Raw genomic sequence first — 13829 nt, 5'->3', positions numbered from 1 at the left:
AACGCTGAAAAAGCATTTGATAGAGTGGGATGTCAATACCTTTTCTGGTTGAATGGCGGGTTTGATCTGAGTTGCGACTTTGTCACTAGGGGCAGATGACTATATCAATCACCAATGGCGTATGTAAAATGTGAGGTATTTTTGTCTTGCACTAATATGATAACTAAAGGTTTGAGTAAGGACTAACCCATGTCCCTCCCTCTCCTCTTTCTTCTTGCCTTGGAAACCTTGGTGACTGCCATTTGGTACTCGAACTGGATTAGGGAGGTTTGCTCCCCGACTGGTCTCTCTAGAGTATTTTCTTAATGCAGAATACATCCTAATGTCAATTACTGATCTCCCCCCTCCTTCGTCATTGTCTGTACTTATGTCCCTTCTGGACTCTTTTTCTCAGTTCATGGGCTGCAGAGCAAATTGGGGGAAGGATAAAGCAGTGGCAATGACCTGAGCCATCACAAGAGCCAGTAGTGCTGCTTTCCCTGATAAAATGGGTGAACAGGGCCTATGTTACTTAGGTATTCTGTTAAAATTGGGCCTTAACAATATCCTCCCACTACTACCTAAGATAGGCTGGCTTCAAGAGATGGCCTCAGCCCAGCTCTTTCCATGGGGTGGGACCCAAACTGTTAAGATAGTGGTGGCACCAAGGTTCAACTATGTATTTGGGATGTTACCTATTACAATCAAGGAATTACTGATTACTCGCATTGACATAAAGTCCTTTGTATTTGGGTGGAGGGATTGTTGGGTCTCGAGGCAGAAGCTAAAGCCTAGTAAATGAAATGTTCATACCAAATCCGGGTGTCTGTGAATGCTCCATATGGGGACCTACTACCTTGCTAATCATCTTACACAAATAATTTGTGGTAATTTTTATGAGGTAAAGTCCCTCTGGAACTGTCATGCAGTCCCAGTTGTGGTTCATTCTTTCAATCAAATAGTCAGTTTTAATTTTTATCATTTTGACTAATCTCCAGTTTATCAGTCCACATTCGCTTGAGTGCAATTCTCTACTTTGGAAGTATGTTGTACTGATGCACTTCTGAGTACATAAATGCTTGTCATCGTTTTTTTCTGCGTTTTTTCATCCCATATGCCCACTATCATAAATCACTGCCAATATCTACCTCGTTTTCCTCTTAAGTACCACTTGTGTTATTCAAAAAAGACATAAAATAAATGCATTACTCTTGTGCTTTCTGACCTTTATTTTAGATATTGGCTGAAGTCGAGGAAGAGGATAACAGAGATTCACAGCTGTCGTTTTCTTCTGATCCATGTGTGATCAAAATTCCCCAAGATAATGACTTTGTTATTTCTGAATTTCATGAGTCGAATACACTGGGTAACTATTGTCATTATTCGTACAAAAATAGCTAGGCATTACAGATTTATATTGTCATCTCTGCAGACTGTTTTTCTGTTTGTGATTGAGTTGCATATCCTAGCTTTAATAGCCCTTCCTTTCAGAAGTTGAATATTTAACATAGCACATATTAAGTCACAACTGCAAATTTCAGTAATCTAGATCCTCGTATCCCAATGCATTATCAACATTAAAGTTTTGTATTGTGGTATTGTCATCTTTAGTCGTGATCACTGTCCTAATGCAGGATTCCCCAACTTTTTAATAAATACATAAACAAATCTGATAAACAATCCAGCACATTTAAATACTTACAAATAGGAGGTTGTATTTGCTGTAATTAATTATTTTATTTAAACTAAATTGCACAATTACTCTTCAAAACATACAGCATAAAAACTAAAAACCAGCTCCATTCTCAATGTTATAGAATTTTGATGGCAAAATGTATGATGTCTCTGTTCAGAAGCTCTGCTCTGTTACGTTGACTATCAAAGCATGCCTCAGCAGTGACTCAGAAATCATTATAAATTGTCCACGTCGAAACACTCAATATTAATGGTGAGGAGAACACTTTACTATCGATGACAACACATCACTGCAGTTTGTCAACCTGCTTACCGTCAACTACTAGAGACCCCAGATCAATATCAACACATTCAACGCTGATGTCAAAGAGATCTAGATTACCATTGAAGCACACTTCATCAATGTCCAAGAGGTCATGGGTTTCTTTGTCAGCATTTCCACTGCTTTTGCCTGCTTGGTCATTGTCTCCATCTATCCAACCTCAACAGTCGTTGACTTCTAACAAGGTTTCTCCTGTAACCAAGTCACATTCTACTCCAAATAAGCAGCAACGATCAGAGACTGCTTTTACTCCTTTGATTAGTCCAAGAATGGTTGCTTTGCCAGGTCCACTGTCCTTCTATGCCTCTGTATCTCGCGCCACTAAAAAATACCTCCAAAGCAAACTCCAGGCCTCCATTGAGAAAGTGGAAGCCTTTTATCCAGCCACAGTCAGAAAAAGAAAGGCCTATTAAGAAACGTAAATTGACAAGTGAGTAAATCTACACATGTAAGTTTATTCACGCTTTTGAGTGACCTTACAACTTTGGGTAATTCATCATTTACGAATGTAAAGTTACTCAAAAGTGTAGATTTGCATGCCTCCAACCCTTGAAACGAGGTGGAGCCACATTTACGAGTCTAAAGGAAAATAACCCCAGTATTGGAACTCTCATAGATTCCCATACTTGAATCATTCCCCGTTGTCGAGATGGGAGTCCCAGGTGTGTATATATATACACAAAATAGCAATACGCATCGTTACAAATCAATAACTAGGCCCATTCTAGTTTCGTAACATATCCACCTCTTTGTGTAAAAGAGAACAAGTAAAATCAACAGCCAATCAGATCAACCTCACCCTCTAGAACCCTACTGAGAGACCCTCGGACCATCAGATTTTCTATCGCTCATTGTGCTAGGGAGTCTCCACTGAGCTCTGCTCAATTTTTTCATTGTTGCCTTTACTCCTTCAACTGCATTTTTCAAGAGCTTCTTCAGCTTCATGTCATGACAGAGAAAGAGAAAAAAGGCCTTTTTAGAGCTTGTGCCACCTGCTCTACAAAAGGCTTAACGTGGCTGACCCTCACAAGGACTGCATCTGTTGCCTCTATCCAAAGATTGCAAGGTTTGCCGTACTTTTTCCACCATAACCTTGAGAGACCGTGAGGGACTGTGAGGAAGTTGAGTTCTGCTCCTCCAACTTCTCCTCCTGTCAGAAAAAAGGACTTCAAAAAGCCCTCTTCTGTACCTTCTCAGGTTAAACATGCTAAGAAAATTCCACCGTCGGCGACGCTGTCGACGACACCGTCGACGAAGAAACTATCATTGTCTTTGTCGACGCACAGGGAAAAGGTACAGTCTCCTTAGTCTTCTCTTACTCCGACGACGGGATTGTCGACAAGAGTTTCCTTGCCTTCATCGTCCACAGTGCAGCATTCATCATCGACGGCAATGCCGTCAGATGCGGGGTCAACAGTGACGGCGAAGATGTTGTTGACGGTGTTGACGACGGCGACTACAGCGACGACGGCAACGGCCTTGACAGTTATGAGGACGGTATAGAAAACGGTACCGACGATGGCAACATCTACACCGTCGACAACAGGAAACATTTCTGAGGTAATCATTAGGAAATGTCGCATTACTCCTGAGCTCACTTCCCCCAGCAAAGTGACACCTCTGCTGCCTACTCACCTCCTAGAGAAGGAGGATTCGGAGGATGAAGGTCCATATGGGTACGCACGTAGCCCTTCTGAGCTGCACGTTCAGTGCCAAGACCTAGATTCGGAGGATAGATATGGGGAAGAGCAGGAATATGATCCTCCCGAGGACTGACATGGAGGTTATCAGGAGGAGATGGTTTCTATGCCATCCTCCTTGATTTCGGACTTACAGTTCATACTCTCAGACTACAAAAAGAGATTTCCAACTCCATCTCCGGCTCAAGAACATGTTTCATTTCCCGATGTTCCACCTGCAGGGGTTTCCAAACCTCGGCTGCTACCACCACCACTGCAATTGATTGTGGATTCACCACCGACGACTCCACTTATCCAGAGAGGGAATGGGATGATTATATTATTCCTACTCCTGCTTCACCTTCACCGGTGCCAGTGGATTCGCCACCTGGGGACCTAGGTGGTTTCCATAATTTGTTTTGAGAAGGCAGCTAAAAGATTCGATCTGCCTATGCCATCGGTGCAGTCTGAGTACTTCTTATACGATTTCAAGAAACCCTTTAAGAAGTCTGTGAGAACAATTCTGATTGTTGGTCATGTTTGGGAAGAGGGGCTCAAAGTTAAGAAGACCCCAGCTACAGTGCTCCCGGTGGTTCCTCGTTTAGAGAAAACGTATAAAGCCCCAGAGGATAGCCTGGCTTGCCTGGTGTGTCAGCCGAAACCGGACTCCGTTATATCTCAGGCAGCGCAGAGGAAGTCAAAAAGTCCAGCGGCTCCTCTAACAACACCTTCAGATAAAGAGGGCAGATGCTTGGACAATGCTGGCAACAGGTTTTCATCAATGTCAATCCTACTCATAAAAGCAGCTAAAGCTGTAGCCATCTTGGGGCACTACGACCACCAAATGTGGTGTGACCTCTCTCCCTATCTAGACCAGCTACCTGATGACAGCAGGGCTGAGGCGAAAAAGGTTCTCCAGGAAGCAGAGCGGTCCTCCTCGGAGGTGATTAATTGCGCAATGGACTTGCAACAACTGCGTTCCGTTCCCTGGATTGAGCAGCAGTCCTTCGTCGACAGGGATGGCTTTGAGCAACCTCGTTCAGACCTGAGGTTCATAACAAGATTTTAGACTTTCCTTTTGATGGAGAGGCACACTTTGGTAAGCACATAGACAATGCGCTCCAGAACATTAAGAAAGATACGGACACAGTTAGATCATTAGGGACGCTTTAATACCGTAAGTTCCTTTTCATGGGGAAAGCGGCACAGGTCTTCCCTCATACAGAGGAGGTTAACAGCTAGATCGGTACTCCTCGTATACGCATGCCTCGCAATCTTACCGCCTGCAGTATAACCAGCGGCAGGGTCAATCCTCATCATATTCAAGATCGACAAAGCGAGGAAGAGCAGGACGCCAGGGCAAGGAATCCTCTAGGCGTTCATAGTGGCCTGCTGGCTCTGTCTACTGTTCCGCCCCTCATTTAACATTGCTTCCAGGATTGGCAATGAATAACATCAGATTATTGGGTTCTCAATATAATACAATTCGGCCGCACAGAGTTTCTTCATCCTCCTCCAACCAAGCCCCCTCGCGCCAACGTAACAAATTATCTTCGTCTCCTGCGCTTAGAAGTCCAACAGATACTGCAGAAAGGGATAATAGGGCCGTCCCTATCTCACAAAGAGGAGAGGGTTTCTTCTCCCGGTTCTTTCTAGTTCGAAAGACTGTGGAAATGTGACGCCCTATTCTTGATCTGAGGGAGCTCAGCACCTATCTCATAAAACAGTCATTCCGAATGGTCCCCTTGCAGGACATACTTCGACTTTTAAATTCAGGAGATTTCATGGCCACTTTGGACCTAGAGAATGCATATTTTAATGTTCTCATCCATTCATCCCACAGGAAGTTTCTTGGCTTCACAGTAGCTAAGAGCCACTTTCAATTCAGGGTCCCCCCCTTCGGCCTCAGATCTGCCCCAAGGATCTTTACAAAGATACTGGCTCCGGTAGCGACTTTTCTAAGGAAAAACAGCACCAGGTTTTCCCTTGCCTGAACGACTGGTTGCTAAAAACTCCTACCAAGACTGCAGCTGAGAGGTCAGTGGCAGCTTGTACAGAGCTGTTCAAAAGTCTGGGTCTTGCCCTCAACAGAGAAAAATCAAATGTGTGCCCTTCCAAGAATGCCAAATTCCTAGGAGCCATATTGGACACATCCCTGAACAAGACTTTTCTGTCAGTGAAAGACAAGCTAAACTGATTTCGATGGCCCATCTACTTCTAAAAAGAAGGTCACTTTCAGTTTGCCTCTACAAGTCCCTTCTGGGATCCATTTCGTCCTGCATTCTTCTAATTCTTCACCGACGGTTACAAATGCATCCTCTTCAGGAACAACTGAACTTACAGTGGCACCAAGTAGAAGGGTCTTTCGAGGACATGATCACGATCACTGTGCCAATGAAAGAAGCCGCTTCATGGTTGACTCGCGAGGAGAACATTTCCCAAGGTCTCTCCTTCGTGGTCAACCCAGCTCCTCAGATTATTACAACAGATGCGTCTCTGGAGGGCTGGGGAGCAGTCTTGCAGGACCTCCAGATAAGTGGTCGGTGGCTACACCACCATCGTCTCTTGCACACCAATCTGCTGGAACTCAGAGCAATTCTCCAAGCCCTGCAGGCTTTCCTCCCGATGATAAAAGATTTGTCAGTTCTAATAAGAACAGACAATACTACGGCCATGCATTATATCAACAAGCATGTCTTTTCTGCTGTCGGCGGAATCTCAAGCTGTCTGGGAATGGGTGACCCTGCATGGATTCTCACTAAAGGCGGAGCATCTCCTAGGAAATCTCATCGAGACAGTAGACACACTAAGCAGACTAAAGTAAGTCCCCAACGAATGGGAACTGGACCAGAGAACTCTGGAGGAGGTTTTTCAACTATGGGGCAGACCGGCCATAGATCTCTTTGCTACACCAGAGAACAAGAAATGCAGGTTCTACGTAAGCTGGCATCAACATCCGGGATCCTCTGGGAATGTGTTTTTGATGGCATGGTCAGGTGCCTTTGTTTACGCTTTCCCCCCCCCATTCCTGAGACTGCACAGAAAGCTAAAGACTGAACCCTGCAAAATGATCCTAATAGCACCTTCTTGCCCTCACCAGTACTGGTTCACAGAGCTTCTTCTCCTATCCTTGGAGCATCCGATTCCTTTGAACCCGATTCCATCACGGCTGACAATGTCCCAGGGCCAAGTATTGCATCCGGATCCCTGCAGTTATCAGCGTGGTTCCTGAGCACTGAGTTTCTTGACTTAAAGCTCTCTGCAGAATGTAAAGACATCCTTTCTCAGGCTCTGGCTCAAAGTACAAACAAAGTGGAAGAGGTTTTGACACTGGTGCCGAGAATCGGGAGCTCACCCTTTCTCTTCCTCGGCGCATGAAATCCTTCCTTACATTCTTTCCTTGGCAAAGGCGGGCCTGGCTTATTCATCTATTAAAGTTCATATCTCAGCCATATCTCGCTTTAGAAGGACATCCTCAGGCACTTCGCTCTGGTCAGCAAGGATTATTAAACAGTTAATGAAATGTCTTTTTCGAGCCTTCCCTCCAGTGAAGCCTCCTCCACCACTGTTGCACCTTAATCTGGACTTGACCCAGCTCATGAAGCAACCTATTCATAAAGCAAACTTGAAATTTTGCTCTTAGAAGGTGGCCCTTCTTCTAGCCTTGACATCAACTAGAAGGGTCAGCGAATTGCAGGCAGTCTCCATTCAGGAGCCTTTTCTTCAATTTAAGAATGAAACAGTAGTACTCTGTGCCAACCCAAAGTTCATCCCAAGGTACCTTCGGTCTTTCACTCAAACAAACCTGTGATACTTAAACACTTTTTTTCCCGCAACCTACAACTCCGGCTGACAGGTAACTTCACTCAATGGACATTCAGCGTTGCCTGAAGTTCTATCTTCAGAGGGCTAAGGATTATAGAAAGTCACCTCAGCTCTTCGTAGCTTACAGCGCCCTTCGTAAAGGATTTCCTCTTTCCAAATGGGGGATTGCACGTTGGATTTCCAGTTCTATCCAATTTTGTCTTCAAGCAGGTGGGAAGCTCCTGTAAGGGAAGGTCCGTGCTCACTCCACTAGGGCGATCTCTTCTTCTACGGCCTTCTTTGCTGGGGTACCTGTCCCGGACAAATACAGAGCAGCAACCTGGAAGAGTACCCATACCTCCACAAGACATTACTGCTTGGATTCTTCGACACACAGCGACATTGCAGTGGGCCAAGCAGTCCTGAGGAACCTCTTTCAATAAGTGGTGAGCCCCCCCTCTCATCCCTCCTTCCTTTAACTTCATAACTTCTTCGCACATTCTTTGATACCATTGATTGCTTCTAGTTATTTCTGTATACTTATATGGGTTTTTAATTTGCATTTCAATTCTGGTGATATTTTTATTTCACTACCTTAAAAAAAAATAATGATGTCTTAACTGTGAAGGAATGCTTTTTCTTTTCCTTTCTTTAATCCCATTAATGCCTTTTTGGTCTCTGTTTCATGTAATACAAACAAAGAAATTGCTCATGACTGCTAGCTACTCTGATTTAAGCATGGGAATCTATGAAAGTTTCAATACTTGAGAAAGAAAACAAGGTACTTACCTGTAACTTTAGTTCTCCAGTATTGGAAACTTTCGTAGATTCACATGCGACTCACCCACCTCCCCTGGTAAAGCTCAACCTTCTGCATCTTTTCTGTTTTCCGGAGGAGTTTCCGTTCTAGGAGAAGGAGGAGCGAAAGCTAGTGCGAGAACGAGCAGGGAGCAGGGCAGAGGCTCCGAAAGGCCGCTGCACCCAGAACCGAATGCGAAGCCGAAGTTGAAGACCGAAACAGAGTGAACGGCAGCGGCCAGAGGGCTCTGTGACAGCACTCTCAGACTGAGGATCTTCTCAGCGCCATTACCGGGACCAGCACTTACAAACGAGGTGAGACCGCCTCCGAGGGCCGTGACAGGGCGAAAGACGCGAGCGCTGCTGCAGATAGAGGCGGCCGCGAAGTAAGAGCCTGGGGGGTTGACCTTGGCAGGTCCGACTAGGGCTGATTTTGCCTGTGGCTCCCCCCCCCCCCGAGTGCTCCGCTCGCGACCAGCTGTTTCTGTGGGCCCTAGCCATAGCCCCCTCTCCGCTCTTTTTTGTCAGCTGTTGTGAAGGCTGCAGATTGCAATCCGCCCCCCAAAGGTCAAGCAATATTAAAAAGCTGCTTAAACACAAACTGGTGGTTGGAAAAGTTGTGCTTTTTAGAACCTGCATTTCGCCATTCAGTGCTCTGCCAGACCTGCAGGAGCGAGTCAGAAGGTGGAGCGCAGCTTTGCCCTAGCAAGGTATAGCAAGGGAAGGAGGGATACCCTTTCCTCGCCGCCCTCCCGCCTTCCACCTGCCCCCCTACCTCCGTTGCTGGCCGCTGGCTGCCGCTGGCATCTGCTCTTGACATAGAGTGTAAGATTAAAGCTGTAGACCCCCAGTGCGGGGTAAGCGGGAGCTGTGATGGCCTCCTTTCAGAGTATAACTACAGAGAGCCACCCGCCAACAAAAAACTCCAAAACAAAACAGATTGAAGAAGTGTTTTTAAGTCCAACTTTTAAACAAAGAGAAATAAAGACCAACAAAGCGACAAAGGACAGCAAACTCTAATAAAATCAAGAGAGGAAATAAATAAATAAATAAATAAGAAAGTGAAGGAAAAGCCCTTTTTTCATAACAATGCAAACAAGGAGCTGCACCCAACTACAAAGCACTCATTGCCCCCATAAGACCGCCAAATGACAGAAGTCTAAGCTGCTGTACCCTCAAGTGGGTGGCCGTGGATGTCCGACATCCCCGCGTCCCCCGCGACTTGTTGGAGCAGTTGGGGCTCACCTCAAGGAGTCAATAGAGGCGCCAAAGGGGGAAAAAATGCAAACAAACTTCCCTTTACACCCTTTACACCCAATCAAAGAGAAAAATAGTGGCACCGGCGACAACTTGGACCATGTCTTTCGGATCAATCAATTAAATAAAAGTGCCCCTCATTTCTCACATAACAAGAATACAAGTTCTCACAACCAATTAGTAACACTTTTAACCTCTCCTCACTTGGTCTCTCTTTACCCCAAAATAATCGTTTGTGGTAAGGACCCAGCTACTGCATCTCCTGCTCGCCTAAAATTACCCCCACTTCTCTTAAGCCAGCAATTTCCACATCCTAGACCAGACGAATCGCTAAAAATCATGCTTCCTTTGGTTATGCCAGCTCCTTCTGCCACGCTGAATCTTCATAGAGCTGCTCATGAATTAGAGCCCGAGACAGAAGCCATGACCCCTCAAAGGGATAAAGTCAAAATCCCTTCACAAAATTTAGTGCGTAAATCATCAGACTCTATAATATGGATCTCGTCGACCCATTCTCCAGCACAAGCTCACAAAGGTCGCCATTCACTGAAGATTTATCAAAACCCTCCAACGGGCCACTGGATGACCATATTCAAAAACTTAGTTTTGATCTCCCCTCGCTAACATCTACTCCGTTCCCCGCTGTTGAAAAGCACCTCCGCCATTCTGGGAATAACGATCTAATCCAGCACGAGACCAAAGCTAGTACTCTTAATGCCCCTTCAGCAAACACCAACAGCTGTAATGTCGGAACCAAAGTTCGTAGCTTCCACCAAGATGCAAATACAATTTTTCAAAAGAATCAAACATTAAGCAACTCCGATATCAACTCACTTTCAGCCCACTTCTACTTCTCTGAAAAAAAACACTCCCCAATAGAACTCGGGCAAGGGGACCCGCATGACACTCCAGCAATTCTCAAGGTCGAGGCTCTTCTCTCAGTCACCAATCAAGCTTTGAACTCAATGGCCAATGCTGCTCATATGCACGCAGATAAACTGGACGCTCAGATAAACATCCTACATTTAGTAGCAGACTCAATAATGAGAATAGACTCAAAGATCGAACAATTAAACTCTCTGATACGTAGAGTTAAAAAAAATGTGGAACAAAATCAAATCCCAAGCTTGTACCCAAGCTTGGATCTAAACGAAAATACAAACTTAAATCTAAATGAAAAACATAAGGGCCGCAATTGCAATCCGTTATTAAAAAAATTAGAATCACTGCAAAAGTAATGTCCACTTTAATCGAAGACTTGAGGAAAGAGGCCCAGACCAGGCCACTGAAAATATCTATTTCCCCACACCCTCAAATTCAGAACAAGTCTACTATAATAAAAGCATGCTTATACAGTCCCGAGCGTTCAAGCTGTAATAAGAGTGGTACGAGAACGAATCCACAATCTCATGATGTTAAATCAAGTAGCCAACGAGAACAGATCCCCATTGCCGCTCTAGAGCACGTACCAGGCACTCAGAGAAGTTTCTATTACTCGGAAAACGTATCTATTCACAACCACCGAACGCCCAAGAAAAAATTACGTTACTTAACACTGAAACTGTGTCAGCCAATTGATTGAGTCTTGCTAGGCCTCCAAACACGATTATACAATGGAAGGGAAGGGAAGCCCTTGTCCAGGAAGAACAAGAAGAAACTAAAGAAATTAAATAAAGCCAAAAAAAAGGGAAATGCACTACTACAGTGGCTAGGAACAAAAAAGAGTGAATCAACAACTCAATCCTGCCATCTGTAAAACCAGTCCATCACCCTGAAGAAATTACGGAAAAATTCGGATGCGACTTTAACCAAGGTCAACGATGACCACATTAATCCGCCAGACCAGGTGCAGAATTTATCGAATCCAATGGAAAAACAAGAAATCGCAAAGAGCAATAAAAATAAAAAATCTCACAGTAATTCGACCAAGATCAATGAAAATTCTATCAAACCGTTCAACAAAAGTTCTCTGCTCACCCAAGGCGCAAAAAAACCTACCAATCAGGAGCCAAACCATAAAACAACAAATTACCATGACGTAATCCACTTGCCAAAAATAGAGGAGGAAGCAACAAATACTGAAGCACTCACAGAAGTGCCATCAACACGAGCTAAAACGAGGGACAAGTATGAAGAAAAACTAACAGACAAACCCCGGTCTCCTATGGAAAGAGCTGAGTACATGACGCAGTCCCCTCAAGAAATAGCGAGAGGAAGCGACTTGCTCACAGACGTCTGCCTCTCGCGTCTCAAATCAAACAGCAAGACAACCTCGAGTATCCAGTTAACAAAAAGTCACTCACCGAGTCATTAGTGCCATGCCCGAAACAGCATTCTCTGAATAAATCAAAACCTAACTATCGCGAGTTACCTTCCCTGCCTCAACAACACAAAAAAATACTACTGTACCCAGAATACATATCTCAAGGAAAATGGGATATTTTAAATAGAGGAAACGTTTTAAAGTTATGCTCGCAGCTCCCTGGACTTGAAATTGTAAAATAAATGCATATCAAAAGTGTGGCTTTCCTTGACCCTGAACAGGGCCAGAAAAATGAATCAATTGTGGTAACCTTCTACAATAAAGACCAGGCAGCAATCCTAATGAATAACAAAAAACAACTGAGTGACTGGGGCGTTCGGGTCAGCTTCCTTACCAACGCTAAATACCCAGATTTCCTAAAAGAAAACATACGCAGCTCTCCAACGGTCGGTAATAACAAACTAGAACTAAAACAGGATAAGAACATCCAGCAGCCCTCCTCAACATTATGTGGCCCTCGACCAGGAACAAAAAAGGCGCCCAGGATAGAGAACCCACTCCAAATAATAGCATCAAAAGCGGGCGGACCACGCAAATGCGGACTCAAGACTCACAAATCCCAAGATTGGTCTTGGCTCTCTCAGGCCTTAGGGTAATACACAGAAAACATTGAACGAAGAAAAAACCAACTACGATGCAGCACACTATCTTAATATTTGGTCTTGGAATATTCACGGGTTTACAAAAAGAGAAAACTGAACGGCTCACCACGGGCCTCCAGAAGACCAAGGACATATTTGCTCTTCAAGAAACTTGGGCCCTGGAAAACACCATCTGGGAGGATTTCACCGTTATTGAATCTCCTGCTATTCCATCTGCTGCAGGTGGCCATGCCTCCGGAGGTGTGCTGATCACCATGAAGAATACTCTGGTCGCAAAGCTATTACTGCTCTATAAAGGCCGGGGTGATTATATTTTCATCAGCATCAAGACTCAGTGTCACAAAAAGGAAAAATTAAGACAACAAAAAATTATCCTCGGCTGTGTCTACTTGCACCCCTCTAAAATAAGACGAGAGGCTACACTGAGAAAAATGCTCCCTGACATAAACAACCTCGATGCTCATTTCCCAAATGATATATGGCTGATAATGGACGACTTTAACACCAATCTAATGGAGGCCGGCTCCACCCTAATTTTTTTTTTTTGTCCTCATTTGCCACCTTGGTTTTTGTTTTTATGATGAAGTCCAGAGGTATACAAGCGGAAGGCTGTCTCAGTTTATTAATAACTGGCAGGGCCTAACTTGACAATCATTACTCGTCCCTCAGCTACTTCAGCTTCAACCATCTGTAATCACCAATCAAAAACCAATAGAAAGGTGGAGAATGTTGCCACAATGGTGTCTCACCCCGGATTGGGTCTTGGTGGCGTAATCATTGAACCCTGGGAAAAAAAAAACCCAGACACTCAATGAGCCCAATTTAACAATTGCCAGAACGTTCTTTTGTTTGAATTACCAGACCTACCCAGGTCTAACCTGGAGACCGTCAATGCGGAGGTGTACCAGTCTTCGATCGTAGGGGGCAGAGAGTCCTTCCATTTTCTACCTATCTCCCGTTCTGGCAAGCAAGATAGAGTAGAAAACTAGTTTCTGCTCCAAACTTTGGAGACCATCCAAAATACCAAAAATAACAAGTGGAAGATCGAAGACTATATTCAAGTTCAAGGATGATGACAGAGTTATTTTTACAGCCTCCGAAAAAATAGTGAACAAGACGGGGCATTCAAAGAACATGTGACAGTCTGAGGCGACCGCCAAGCCGCACTTAGGACAAACCACCACGCTCCCCTGAGTGAACTTCGAAAGCCTTAGAGGGGAATAGTAGGCTCTATGAATGGTAAAGAGATGATTTCTACGGAGCCAAGATGTTTTCACTACATCCCACAACATTCCACAAGATAGACTCCAAAGCTCTAGCAAATTACAATCCATCATAGAGGACGACCAAAGCTCATCCGGTAGTGAAAA

General features: G+C 44.5%; 1 protein-coding gene across 2 annotated transcripts in view; it reads left to right on the top strand.

The window, feature by feature from the left end:
• Nucleotides 1-13829, top strand: part of LRRIQ1 (leucine rich repeats and IQ motif containing 1) — a 1278742-nt gene that overhangs the window by 114325 nt on the left and 1150588 nt on the right. For both annotated transcript variants that reach the window (XR_015295276.1, XM_086917996.1), the window contains exon 4: nt 1216-1345. Coding sequence is in view for 1 of the 2 variants with exons in the window: in XM_086917996.1 (XP_086774122.1) it covers nt 1216-1345 (130 nt within the window). In the remaining variant the exon portion in view is untranslated. The remainder of the gene's footprint in view (nt 1-1215; nt 1346-13829) is intronic.

Source organism: Lissotriton vulgaris, chromosome 1_1, assembly GCF_964263255.1.
Source record: "Lissotriton vulgaris chromosome 1_1, aLisVul1.2, whole genome shotgun sequence".
NCBI classification, from domain to species: Eukaryota; Metazoa; Chordata; class Amphibia; order Caudata; family Salamandridae; genus Lissotriton; species Lissotriton vulgaris.
The sequence above is the reverse complement of the archived record's forward strand: the minus strand, read 5'-3'. Positions and strand labels throughout refer to the sequence as shown.